At 34.7% G+C, this 13,482-nt stretch overlaps 2 protein-coding genes across 4 annotated transcripts in view; one reads left to right on the forward strand and one right to left on the reverse strand.

Moving 5' to 3' along the window:
* The window catches only part of dpy (fibrillin-like protein dumpy), a 105,649-nt gene extending 96,289 nt beyond the window's left edge, over window positions 1–9,360 (forward strand). The window contains exons 117-135 of the mRNA XM_087404432.1: window positions 26–379; window positions 666–878; window positions 1,245–1,442; window positions 1,512–1,706; window positions 1,933–2,301; window positions 2,417–2,632; window positions 2,711–2,902; window positions 3,026–3,238; window positions 3,319–3,501; window positions 4,093–4,680; window positions 4,779–5,726; window positions 5,846–6,214; window positions 6,306–6,761; window positions 6,844–7,032; window positions 7,244–7,482; window positions 7,566–7,836; window positions 7,945–8,183; window positions 8,275–8,461; window positions 8,680–9,360. Of these exons, the coding sequence (XP_087260558.1) occupies window positions 26–379; window positions 666–878; window positions 1,245–1,442; window positions 1,512–1,706; window positions 1,933–2,301; window positions 2,417–2,632; window positions 2,711–2,902; window positions 3,026–3,238; window positions 3,319–3,501; window positions 4,093–4,680; window positions 4,779–5,726; window positions 5,846–6,214; window positions 6,306–6,761; window positions 6,844–7,032; window positions 7,244–7,482; window positions 7,566–7,836; window positions 7,945–8,183; window positions 8,275–8,461; window positions 8,680–8,918 (5,858 nt within the window). The 3' untranslated portion in view covers window positions 8,919–9,360. The remainder of the gene's footprint in view (window positions 1–25; window positions 380–665; window positions 879–1,244; window positions 1,443–1,511; window positions 1,707–1,932; window positions 2,302–2,416; window positions 2,633–2,710; window positions 2,903–3,025; window positions 3,239–3,318; window positions 3,502–4,092; window positions 4,681–4,778; window positions 5,727–5,845; window positions 6,215–6,305; window positions 6,762–6,843; window positions 7,033–7,243; window positions 7,483–7,565; window positions 7,837–7,944; window positions 8,184–8,274; window positions 8,462–8,679) is intronic.
* A 76-nt stretch (window positions 9,361–9,436) lies between these two features.
* RtcB (RtcB RNA ligase) lies at window positions 9,437–13,399 on the reverse strand. 3 transcript variants are annotated; one of them, XM_011051526.2, is made up of 11 exons: window positions 13,243–13,399; window positions 12,472–12,571; window positions 12,146–12,341; window positions 11,893–12,023; window positions 11,654–11,780; window positions 11,460–11,566; window positions 10,890–11,049; window positions 10,616–10,791; window positions 10,403–10,537; window positions 10,134–10,298; window positions 9,437–9,976 (listed from the first exon to the last, which is right to left on the reverse strand). In XM_011051526.2, the coding sequence occupies exons 2-11, from the start codon at window positions 12,565–12,567 to the stop codon at window positions 9,749–9,751; spliced, it is 1,521 nt and encodes a 506-aa protein (XP_011049828.1). In that variant the 5' UTR covers window positions 12,568–12,571; window positions 13,243–13,399; the 3' UTR covers window positions 9,437–9,748. The 3 variants fall into 3 exon arrangements, with proteins under 3 accessions (XP_011049828.1, XP_011049829.1, XP_011049827.1); XM_011051527.2 differs by having other exon boundaries at window positions 13,232–13,399; XM_011051525.2 differs by lacking the exon at window positions 13,243–13,399 and adding an exon at window positions 12,978–13,154.
* Window positions 13,400–13,482: the final 83 nt, after the last annotated feature.

The raw sequence follows: 13,482 nt of genomic DNA on the forward strand, positions 1-13,482 counted from the left end.
AACTTTATTAATATTTTTTTTACAGTCGGTTGTCGTAGTGATAGCGAATGCTCATTAATTCAATCTTGCATTAACAACGAATGTATTGATACCTGCCTGGTTACACAGTGCGGTATTAATGCAATGTGTACTGCTGATGGGTATCATAAAACTCGATGCTATTGTCCTGATGGATATACGGGTAATCCTTACGAAATATGCGAAAGACCTGAATGCACTAGCGACAATGATTGTGCTCCATCTTTGGCCTGTCGCAACTTAAGATGCGTCAATCCTTGTAACTGTCCACCACCAGCATTGTGCAATGTTGTCAATCATCGGCCAGTATGTAAATGTCCACCTGGTTACGTGGGTAATCCTTACACTTCGTGTCTCATGGGTAAGAATCTATTTTAATATTAGGTTTATAAATATATTTGTAAAATATATTAGAAGTATATTAAATTAAGTAAAGATAATCGCTACCACATATATGCAATTATGTATTCAATAGAATGAGAAATATGATTATATAGAGAGCCTTATATCATTAAATTATTGCTAGTAAAATTGAGAAAGTATATTTAATAAGTGATAATTTAAATTAGATGCTGTAAAAAAATTTGTAAAGTAACAATTAGTTATAATTTGATAATATGCTTATATAATATGTATTGTTATTTTAGATCTGTTAGAACCAAAGACCGAATGTCAAGTCGATGCCGACTGTCCTAGCAAATTAGCATGTTTCAATGGCATTTGCAAAGATCCATGTACAGAAACAAAACCATGCATCGTTAATGCTAAATGTAGCATTGTAGATACTTTACCAATGAGAACAATGATTTGCGAATGTCTGCCAAATTTTGCTGGTGATGCCACCGTTGCTTGCGTACCAGGTAAACTTTTCCAAACAAATATACATATATACATTATCAAACAAATATATGTATATATTATACATATATACATTTTATCCAAACAAATATACATTATTATAGAAAAACATCTAAATAAAATAAATTATATATTAGGTGTTGGAATTAATTCGTAGCGTTTTTTAATGAAAGAATGTTATTTATTTCACATGAGCATTAAAAAATACATTAATGAAAGTACTTCCCATCACTTGTAAAACGCTACGAATTAATTCCAACACCTAATATATTTTTTAAATAATCGAAATTTTCAAATAAAATTAATTCAATTAACTGTATACGGTAAAATATTGATAACTGAATTACGAATATTTTGTGTATTTGCAGTGGACAAACAAATTGCTGCGGTATGCGAGAGTGATTCACAATGTACACCAGACATGGCCTGTCTAAACCGTCGATGCATCAATCCATGCACCGTTAATCCATGCTCACCAAATGCGGAATGTCATATCGAAAATCATCGCCGTATGTGTCAGTGTCCCCACGGATATGTCGGTGATCCATTCATAAATTGCTATGAAGGTACTGTATACTTTTTTTCATTCCTCAATGTAAGCGATCATATGTATTTTATATCTCTGCCTTTTACAGAAAATATAGTTCTTGCGGAATGCAGAATAAATACTGAATGTCCATCCGACAAAGCGTGCATAAATCAATTGTGCCAAGATCCGTGCTCCAGCAATCGTTGTGGTCTAAATGCCGAATGCATCACGATTAATCATCATCCTTCTTGTCATTGCCAACATGGTTTAGCCGGTGATCCACAAGCTCAATGTTTCAGACGTAAGTTTCTTATAGATTCTAAAAATTGTCACATTGCTATAAAAAATGTATTTATAAACTTTAAAATAATTGAAATAATCATTTTCTTTGATTTTTTAAAAGAACAACAGTAAGTCTCTAGTGCATCTTAATGACAAAAGATCTCAAATATGTTGAAAATTAATCTAAAAAATTTTTATTTGGATATGTAGCACTTATTCGTTTCTATTTATCTCTTTTCTTTCAGCGGAATGTAAGACAGACAATGATTGTCCTTATGATAAAACCTGCCGCAACGATAATTGCGTCTCTCCATGTCTCATTGGTGATATTGTGTGTGGTCGGAATGCAGAATGCAGAGCGGTATCTCATAGAGCCCAATGTATCTGTCCGCAAGGTACTCAAGGCGACCCACGTGTGGCATGTATTTCTGCGATCTGCCATTACAATGAAGATTGCGCTGATCACGAAGCCTGTGACAGATTGAATAGAATTTGCAGACCGGTTTGTAACGACGATGCATGTGGCGAAACTGCAATTTGTGTCGCGCGCAATCATCAGCCGAAGTGCACATGTCCTCTAGGTACCACCGGAAATCCCTATGTAACATGCATTGGTATGTTGAGTTGTTACTTTGTTGTTAACTTTATTGAAGAAAAATTTATTTAAAATTGGTCTATAACAAAGATAATTTTAAAGAGTTCTATCTGATATATTTGTGTGATTCCTAGGTGAACCTTCTATTGAGCCAGAATGCACGCAGGATAATGAATGCGCATTGAATCTCGCTTGTATTAATAACAAATGTCAAGATCCATGTATATCCGCTGGTATGTGCACCAGTGAACAGGTGTGCAAAGTCCTGAACACGGAACCACTTCGTACAATGATCTGTTTGTGTCCACCAAATACTATCACTGATGTTAATGGCCAGTGCAAGCAGATTGGTACGTGTCAATCTTATACGAAATGTATAACATTTTGTATTATTATTCCATAACTTGTTTAATATGGATGCATTGCAGTGTTGGGCGACGTACAATGTCATTTAGATCAAGATTGCGCCAACTACGAGACATGTCTGGATGGAAAATGCGTCGATGCCTGTTTGACAACTCAGTGCGGTTTTAACGCGCAATGTAAATCCACGTCTCACACGGGTATCTGTTTCTGTTCTCAGGACTTTACTGGCAATGCCTACATAGAATGCATAAGAGGTATATAAATGCAGAAATTTTACTAATTATAAATTGAAGCGTTTCGCAATTATTGTCATCTTTTATTTCCTAGAATATATATATATAAATATAAAATATGCATTGATATAATTTCTGTTGCAGTTCCAGTTGTTCCATTACCAGGACCTCGACCAGAATGTTACACAAATAGTGAATGTGCGCGCGACAAGCAATGCATAAATTCGCTTTGCGTAAATCCGTGTGTTGCTAGTGATCCATGCGGCAAGAGTTCTCTGTGCCATGTTGATAATCATAATCCGATTTGCAAATGCCCGATTGGCTATATCGGCGATCCTAAAACCAAGTGCATACCACGTAAGCATTATTACGAATAAAGAGTATATTTTGAAGAAATTGTACAATTTTATCTCATATTACGATATTTTCGACTACAGCGGAAATTACGCCTGAATGCGTATCAAACAGCGAGTGCGCAGGAAATTATGCGTGTGTCAACGACATGTGCATTAATCCTTGCAACTGTGGACCCAATGCCAAATGTAATGTCATAAATCATTATCCTTCTTGTGTATGTCCTCCAGGCTATTCTGGAAATCCTCAATTAGGATGTTTTAAACGTAAGTAGCATTTACTCTATTCTTATTTTATTCTATTCTTTTTATACAGCGAGTGAAATTTATATCTTAATTATAATAGTTTTAAATCGAATCGATGAGAATAAATTTAATTAAGTAAGAGAAATCTTATTATCGGTCAAAGCGGATCTTAGCGTTTAAATATTTCGATACGAATTTATATACATTTATATATCTAATTTGGCAAACCGCGCGCCAAAATCTTTTTCGATCTTGAAACACAGCTTGAACAAAACTAGAGTAGTAGTATCATATTAAAGACAAGTAATTTAATAATATAATTAATGCTAATAAGCATTTTGTAAGAATATTAATAATTTAATGTTAATAAAAATCTTAAAAAAACTGCAAATAATTTATTATTAAAGCAATAAATGATTTGCAGTTTTTAAGATTATTATATGTTAATATGTTTATAATATGTTTACAGTATATGAATTATTATAATTGCAACTACATCTTATTATTAATGGCGCGACTTAATTGTCTTATTAACAGAACATTATTCCAGAAGAATTACAAAAAAAATCTCATAATTTTTAATGTATTTCTAATCGCGATTGTCTATTTCAGTTGATTGTGAATCTGACAGCGAGTGTGACTACGCAGCTACCTGCTATAATGGCCAATGCGTGAATCCTTGTATCTTGGACAACAAATGCGCCATCAACGCGGAATGCTATGGCAAGAATCATCGGTCGGCTTGTCGTTGCGGCCCGGGTTACTACGGCAATCCGCAGACTCATTGTGAAAGAGTTGAGTGTAATACCGACCATGATTGTCCCCATAATTTGGCTTGCAACGACGGTCGCTGTATAAATCCATGCGCCGAGAATTCACTTTGCGCGCAGAATGCGGTTTGTTACGTCCAAGATCACATTGCATCCTGCCGTTGCCCTGAAAACATTCCGCTGGGAAATCCATTCTCTTATTGCGAGCGGCATACCGCAGTGGAAATCGAGGAGCCTGAATGCAAAGTCGACATCGATTGTTTAGACAAGTTGGTGTGCATTCGGGAGAAATGCATCGATCCTTGCCCGGTCATAAAACCATGTCTCGAAAACGCTCGTTGTGATGTTCTCGATACGGTACCCGTAAGGACCATGATTTGCACCTGTCCTGAGGGTTGGATCACCGATATCGACGGTGTTTGCAGGCCAAGTAAGCAAAGCTAAATATTATTTGAATCGATCAATTAAAAAACAATATATTGTTTGAAAATAATAATTGGTTATTCATAAATTATTTTAATGTTATAGTACAATTGACAGTCATTGGAACGTGTACGACGAACGACGATTGCAGTGATCGTGAGACGTGTATTAACAGGCAATGTCGCAATCCCTGCAATTGCGGTACTAATGCGGCTTGCTATGTAAAGAATCATAAACCAATCTGCTCGTGCGAGCAGGGCTATCAGGGCAATCCCGAGATCGCCTGTCATTCCGTCGAGTGCCAGCACGACAGTCAGTGCACGCTCGATAAGACTTGCAAGAATAATAACTGTGTGAACCCATGCTTGGTCACAGATCTATGCGGTACCAACGCCGAGTGCTTCCCGAACAATCACGTAGCCGACTGTCGTTGCCGTAAGGGCTATCATGGTAATCCCTTGGATCGCTGCCGCGTGATCGGTTGCTTTAGTAACGGCGACTGTCCAGGCGATCACTCGTGCATCAACATGCAATGTATCGATCCTTGCATCCATGACAATCCCTGCTCGCCTCGTGCGGAATGTAAAGTCCTAAATCACTTGCCGATATGCCGCTGTCCATCGGGCTTCACCGGAAATCCGTACATCAATTGCCAACCAGAAGTTAGACCTGAGTGCAGAGAGGACAGTGACTGTCCGGATTCACTTGCTTGTTTGAATAACAAATGCCAGATTCCATGCCCGATCATACAACCATGCACTGAGCCATCTGAGTGTCGGGTTCTACCGACGCATCCGATACGTACCATGGTATGCGTATGCCCTAGCGGATACGTCAGCAGCGGCAGTGGTACTTGTCAGGCTACCACACCGATTCTCAAAATCGAATGTACCAAGGATGATGATTGTCCTTCGGAACGCTCCTGCGTGAACGCGATTTGTAAGGATCCTTGCGCGTGCGGACCTAACGCGGTTTGCAATGTCATCAATCATAAGCCGATATGTTCGTGCACGCTAGGATATGACGGAAATCCGGATATTCTTTGTACAAGAGGTACTTTTTTGTTTAGACAAAGCCATTACAACTTTTCCTCTTCGCTTAAGAGCGAAGTTTTACGTTAATAAAGAGTTATATTTTCTAATGCTATATATTTTTTGTATTTTGATATTTAGTTGCAGGATGCAAAACGGACAACGATTGCAGCGGTTCACACGTGTGTGTCCAACGCAATTGCGTACCAGCGTGCTCGCCATCCTTGACCTCTTGCGGCAAGAACGCCGTATGTCACGGCATCCATCATAAGGCTATCTGCGAGTGTCCACCAGGTTTTGGTGGCAATCCGCGGGTCTCCTGCGTCCTGTTAGGATGCAGGACTAATTCCGATTGTCCTACCAATAAGGCTTGTATTAATAATCGCTGTGAAAATCCCTGTGTACAGAATCCATGCACTGGTAATATGGACTGCAATGTTTATAATCACATTGTGGAATGTGTGTGTCCATCTGGTTACATCGGCGACATTAAGTCAGGCTGTACTAAGGGTAAAAAAAAGATCTATTTCAGCTTTGTTGAAATTAATATATGTACATAATTAGTTTTTCAGTTTTAATTTATTGCTGGATCTTCTTGTAGTTAAGGAAAAGTGCAAAGCAGACAATGAATGTCCTTCCCAAACTGCATGCTTCAACGGACAGTGCATTAATCCGTGCACTAAGATCGCACCGTGCGGTATTAACGCTGAATGCAAAGTTCTGGATACCAGCCCAATCAGGACCATGATATGCGAATGTCTCCCAGGGTATCGTGGAAACGCGATTATCCGCTGTGATCAAATTCCAGCGGAAATCTGCCCAATCGGGAAAGGACAGATTCGCGATGAATACGGCAATTGCATCTGCCCGCCTGGATTCGGTAAGGACGCAAACGACGTCTGCATACCTTGTCGCAAACAATCTAATATGGTGATAAACGAAGAAGGCTATTGCGTGTGCGACTTAGAAAAGGGTTTCAGCATAGATGAATATGGTCGTTGTGTTTGTCCGACGCGATATGGATATGAAATAGATACCAAAGGATATTGTAGACAAAGTAAGCTAGTCAATTTCTTATATCGATCAAGAGATGTTTTACGATTCCTCGTTTCACTAATCTATCATCGCGGTAATTTTAGTTGGTGTAATCGAGTGCAGACATAATGACGACTGCGCCGACGACAGATACTGCGATAAAGTCACTCATACTTGCCAAGATCCTTGTAAGAAGCAACAATGTGGCGTGCACGCACTTTGTAACGCTACCAGGCATCAAGCTATCTGTATCTGCGTTAATGGCTATTTGGGCAATCCATACACTCAATGCTGTACGTTGAAAATTTGTGAAAATAAATGCGTAGTCTCGATAATTTACAATAATTTAGAAGATTTTACATATATAAGCTTTTAGAACATTAGATTTTTAAAACGTACTATTTTTTTTTCATGAATTATATCTTTTATAAATAATAATAAGTTAATCGGTATGGAGTAACTTTCTGAAAAATTCTTTTAATGCTTATGTTTCCTATCTTTTAGACGACAGAAAGGATGGTCGAACAGATTTCCCTAGACCGGAAATGGATGTAAGTTGTCTATCAGATGGAGTACAAGTCGTAATACATTTGCAAGATCAAGACTTCGACGGGGTCTTGTACGTTAAAGGTCGTAGCAAAGATGAACAATGCAGACGAGTTGTCTCGATACCGGCCGAAACTGATCATAAAACCGAAACGTTTAAAGTTGCATTTGGCAATTGCGGACTCATACATGTGAATGTTAGTTGAATAACATTGTGTATCATAACTGCAATGACTTGTTGCATCAAAAGATATTTACATTATCTTGATTCACTTTTTAGGGACAAGCTAGCTTTGTACTCGTTATACAGAAACATCCAAAATTGATGACTTACAAGGCACAAGCTTATCATATTAAATGTATATATCAAACTGGAGAACAAAATGTTACCCTTGGTTTTAACGTCTCCATGCTGACGACTGCTGGAACAATCGCTAACACTGGTCCACCTCCTATATGCGTAATGAAAATAGTTGCACAGAATGGAAATGAAATTAATTCTGCCGAAATTGGAGATAATTTAATGCTTCAAGTGGAAGTTCAACCTTCAAGTAAGTACCGTACTTTATTTTTAATAATATTTTGTGTGTAATTTCAATTATTTGAACATCAACTTAATCCTGCTGTAAAATATGAGAATAAATAATAATATATTGCAGCTATTTACGGTGGATTTGCGCGAAATTGCGTCGCTAAAACGATGGAAGATAATTTAGAGAACGAGTACATCGTAACGGATGAAAATGGCTGTGCGACAGATCCCACGATATTCGGAGAATGGGAGCAAAATCCTGATACTCAATCATTAATGGCTAGTTTTAATGCATTCAAGTTCCCTAGCAGTGACAATATAAGATTTCAGTGCAATATACGCGTGTGCTTCGGACGCTGTCAACCTGTGAGTACTCGAAACTTGTAATCATTTTATATATATTTCAACATTAGCTGAAATGCCAGCTTTGACAATAAAAATATATTTCTTCTATCAGGTAAACTGTCGCGGTTATAATGCCTTTGGCCGTCGTCGTAGAGACGTTGATTCCGAGATTAACGATACATCTCTAAGTGTATCCGATGGATATGAAGGTCAACTTCGTGAAGAAATAACTATTCAATCGAACTTAATATTCACTCTGGAAAGGAGAGAGGAGAGGTACACAGCAGATCCAGCTGAAGGTAAGGCATAACACGTGTAAAAAAATATTGTAAAAGGTGGTGATTTGAAATACAAGTGTCTTGAAATAATTTACCATTACTCTTTAAAAAAAATTACAATCGTTTAAAAATTAATTCATAAATTATCTAGACCTATGACTAGATAAAAGCTACCACCTTTTATGGTGATTCTTATGCGTATTAAAATAAAAGAAGTAATCATTTGTGATACCTTTCAGCTCCTTCAGCACAAAGAGTGGAAGATATCTGTGTTTCTATGGTCGGCTTTATCATAGCGTTAATAATTACGGCACTTTTGGCGTTGGTTGCCGTAGCTATTGCTGTGTCATGCTGGCTTATGGCGTATCGACGTCAGCCAAAGACTGCTGGACCACTGCCACACCCACCAGAGTTCCCAAATCCCTTGTTCACTACGGAATCTGTAGCTGAACCTTCTCCTGACTATCACTTATCATAAGTTCGTTAGAATAATATTTTATAAATAACGTACATTTTTTATAATTCTCGTGGAATGCATTTCAGACCATTCGTCCTATTGGTCGGTTTTGTATTTCGGTGTACAACTCCTCCAGTGACTATCACTTCTCTTTGTACTCTCTTTTCAAGGGTTCAAACAATAAGTCACTGTTATACATTACGAGTCATGATATATACATACTATTTATGGTGATGGGTTCGCTTCCATTATCTACTTGCGAGTAAAAACACGGGACTATCTTTTCTTCGTGTATCTTTCCTGTATTATTTTCTCTAGTCAGTGGAGGATTTGTTAAATATAATGCTGCGAATTTTTAATTCCTGTGTAAAGTCAACGAATTAGTCTAATATAGCTTTCTTATGACGAAAATAGGTAATTGTACATTTTCTCTAATAAATCGCTAACGAAATATTTTTAAAAATTTTGTTATCTCTTCTTTTTTTTCCCTTACCCTGTTATGTATAGTTCATGATATAACATACGTAATTATAAATAACTTTAAACATAAATAATTTTGATTTATTTTAGTAACTACATTAATAATACATACATGTATAAATATCTTATAATATCATTAGATACAATGAACTTATACATTAAGCATTATTTTATTATTGAATAAGAAAGCTAATGTAATATCAATATATTAATATAATTTTTATATCGTGAAGTGTATTTAATATAATTTATAAAAATGGAAAATTATATAAATAATTTTACATATAATTTAAGCTTTATTCATTGATATCTTAATTCTAATTTGTTTTACGCTATCATAAAAACACAGTCAAAATATTTTCTTGTGGAAATTATCCTTTAATAACAGCGATTGGTCGCAGTTTGATACATTTCTTGGAAATTCCAGCTGCGTGACAAGTATTAACAACGTCCGTTACATTTTTATAGGATTCTGGTGCTTCTTCCATGACCAATTTTGGTGAAGCAACTCGAATAGATATACCTAATTGTTCTAATTTTTCCAAAACTTGCATATAATCCAAGTTTCTACGTGACTTTGCTCTTGAAAGAGCACGGCCCTGTACATATATATATATTTTTTGTATATAGGGATAATTTTCATATTTTCCCTCTTCGTAATATAAATATATTATTTGTATGAAGTTATTTGTAAAATTAGTTACATTGATATAAATGACATATATGTATATAAAAATTAATAAATTCTACACTTACGGCACCATGACATGTTGATCCAAATGTTTCTTTCATACCCTGTTCTGTCCCAGTCAAAACATAACTGCATGTACCCATTGTACCACCGATTAAAACTGGTTGACCTGTTAACTGATAATCTACAGGAATCAAAGGATGGTGTGGTGGAAAGGCTCTTGTTGATCCCTTCAAGTAAAATACATTTACATACATTTGATAAGAATTGTTATATTTACATCAATATCAAAATTAAACTATCATTCACAGTAATATATGTCATAAACACTTACCTTTCTATGAACTAAAAGTGTCTTTTGTTTTCCTTCAACTATATGTTCTTCTATTTTGGCAATATTATGAGACACATCATAAATAACATGCATATCTAAATCGTCGGGAGACGAATTGAATTGTTTTGCAAATGCCTATTAAAATATATACATTTTGTATTCTTTTGTATTTCTGTTAATTAGTATTTATATACATGTATTTCTTTAAGGTACCTGTCTGCTAAGGAATGTCATAGAACTTCTATTAACCCAAGCAAAATTAGCAGCAGCTGCCATTGCTTTTAAATAATCTTGACCTTCTTGAGATTTAATATGAGCACATGCAAGTTGCCTGTCATTAGTTTCAATATTGTCACGTTTCATAGCTTTTTCCATTTGTACAAGTGCATCTGAAATGTTACTTTGTTGTATAGAACAATTTTTTAATAGTTTCTAAATATAATATATAAAGAGAAAGAGAAACAAAATCACATGTATAATGTATAACCTGTAGCAACTTGATGACCAAATCCTCTGCTTCCCGAATGGATCATAACACAAATTTGTCCTTTTTCTTCAATACCCATTTTACATGCAGCCCATTTATCATATATTTCATCTACTACTTGAATTTCTGCGTAATGGTTTCCAGCTCCTAATGTACCTAACTAATATAAAATTATTTGTAATAAATATTAGAGATGCATCCAATATCAGGAAATTTTTTGGCACTTTTTTAATATTTGACCGGATATCATTAGTACCCGGCAATATATTTGGCTGAAATTTTATATTAAAAATTTGCGTCATTGATGTAGAATTCTATTCTTTTCAGCTGAATTTTGATACAATTTATGGTTTTACATAATTATGGTAGTTTATATGCCGAGATAATCCAAATACAATATATATAGATTGTCACCGGAATTTTAATTTTTTAATTCTTTAAATTTTGACTTCAGATTTGTAATCAGCAATCTCAAAATCTCCCATATTAAAATTCAACAAAATATATTTACTAGAAAAAATTATGCAAATATTAAAAAATATGATTTTATAGATATCTATTATGTCATACTTGAGGAAGTCCGCGTTTCTTAGCTCTCATTGATACTTTTGATGGATCAGCGTTAAGCATTCTTCCATATTCTTCACAATGTTCTTTATCTTCAGCCCAAATGTAACCTAAATATATTTTATATGAGTACTTTTATTATTTAATATATATTTTTATTTCATCAATAACTTTTGTTTCATATTTTTTTCTCTTACCTTCCCTCAAAGACCAATCCATTCCCATTTCCAATGCTTCCTCTAAATCCCGTGCATTCATTGGTATAATTCCTTTAGATCCAACACCAACTGGAATGTGATCAAACATACTTTGCGCAAGTTGTTCCTAGAAAAAAAAAGTTAGATTATATAAATTATATAGCACAGATATATACATTATTATTATTTTATAATGCATAAAATTATAAAAACAATTATTAAGAAAAAAATGGTATTACTTTTACTGGTAAGACGTCCCTCTCGAATAAATTTGTTCGTAATAAACGAACACCACAATTAATATCAAAGCCTACACCACCAGGTGATACAATTGATTTTGGATCATCCATATCAAATGCCGCCATATTACCTAAATGCAATATACTCATTCATATTTTGTTATTTCATTCATTTTTATAGTCAATTATTACAGATTATTTTAAATTCATGTGTTCGAAAAAAATATAAGAAAATGAAAGATATATACTTTACCAATAGCAAAGCCATATCCAGAGTGTACATCTGGTAATCCGACAGACCTCCATACAATACCAGGTAAAGCAGCCACATTAGCAATCTGTTTCATCCCAGGAAGGAAGCCTCCAACTGCACCTGGCCGACATGCATTGCGCAACTCATCAAACATTAATCGCTCCAATGTGTTATTTACATAAAACACTCCTTCAACCTTTAATCATAATTTGTTTATATAAAAACATGTAATATTAAAAACATCATGAAAGTGCTATATACATATGTTTCTGAATATCTATTTTATTCTTATATTTTACATATACATATAATAGAAAAAAAATTACCTTCATGTTAGGTTGAAAGCCTTTCTTGATTCTCCAACAACATTCATTAATTTTCTCCAAATATTTAAGCTCCTCTACATATTGCCTTACAACCATTTTTCTAAAAAATAAGAAAATAAAATTGCATATAATATAAAGTATGTAGCAATAAATTTAAAATAAAGAGTTACACAATAAAGAGTTATACAGTTAAAATACAGATATAAAAGATATAAAATGTATATCTTACAGATATAAAAGATATAAAATGTATATCTCGTGTTTTCAGTCAAGTCTTACATTTAAGACTTCCTTAAATTTATCTTTAAGTGCTCTACGATTATTTTATTGACTACAGAACCTCTAAAGATGAACTTAAGGAAGCCTTAAGTATAAAACTATGAATACGAGTAATAGTTACATATTAAAAATAAAAAAATAACAATATTATATATAAAAAAAAACGTTCTTTTTTTAAAGATTATGTATGATGTAATTGTGCTTTTAAAAAACAAAGAGTATCTCACAGAAGATGCGTTCCATTTTGCCACAATATGTGCATGATATTTCATTTTATACTTTCTATAATATTCAGAACAAGGATAAAATAAAACATCATAATTGTGTAAAACAGGAAGCCTTAAATATAAGGCCTGACCCTGACTATGAATACGGGCAGTTGATTAACGTGTTCTGATCATGATGTAAAAGGACCTTACATCTTGATTCTGATCTCACTATATATTAACATCTCTTTGTATGCATGTGGAACAATACTTACACAGTACTTACACAATTATGTAAACAATTTTGATATGCAACACAACACACCAATCTTTTCAAGTCTTCTGATGGATCTTCTGTGTTATTACAACTCCACTGTGATTAGTGATTCTAGGATAATTCACCCTGTATATTATCGTCTGTAAGTATATATCAGAGAGAAACCTGAGAGAGGACATGACGGCCCAAAACTAAATCGATTTATCATCTGCAGCCTTGAAAAGTGGATGTATCCTCAGAAAAGTGGAC

The sequence above is a fragment of the Acromyrmex echinatior genome, chromosome 3 (genome assembly GCF_024713525.1).
Source record: "Acromyrmex echinatior isolate Ae372 chromosome 3, ASM2471352v2, whole genome shotgun sequence".
NCBI classification, from domain to species: Eukaryota; Metazoa; Arthropoda; class Insecta; order Hymenoptera; family Formicidae; genus Acromyrmex; species Acromyrmex echinatior.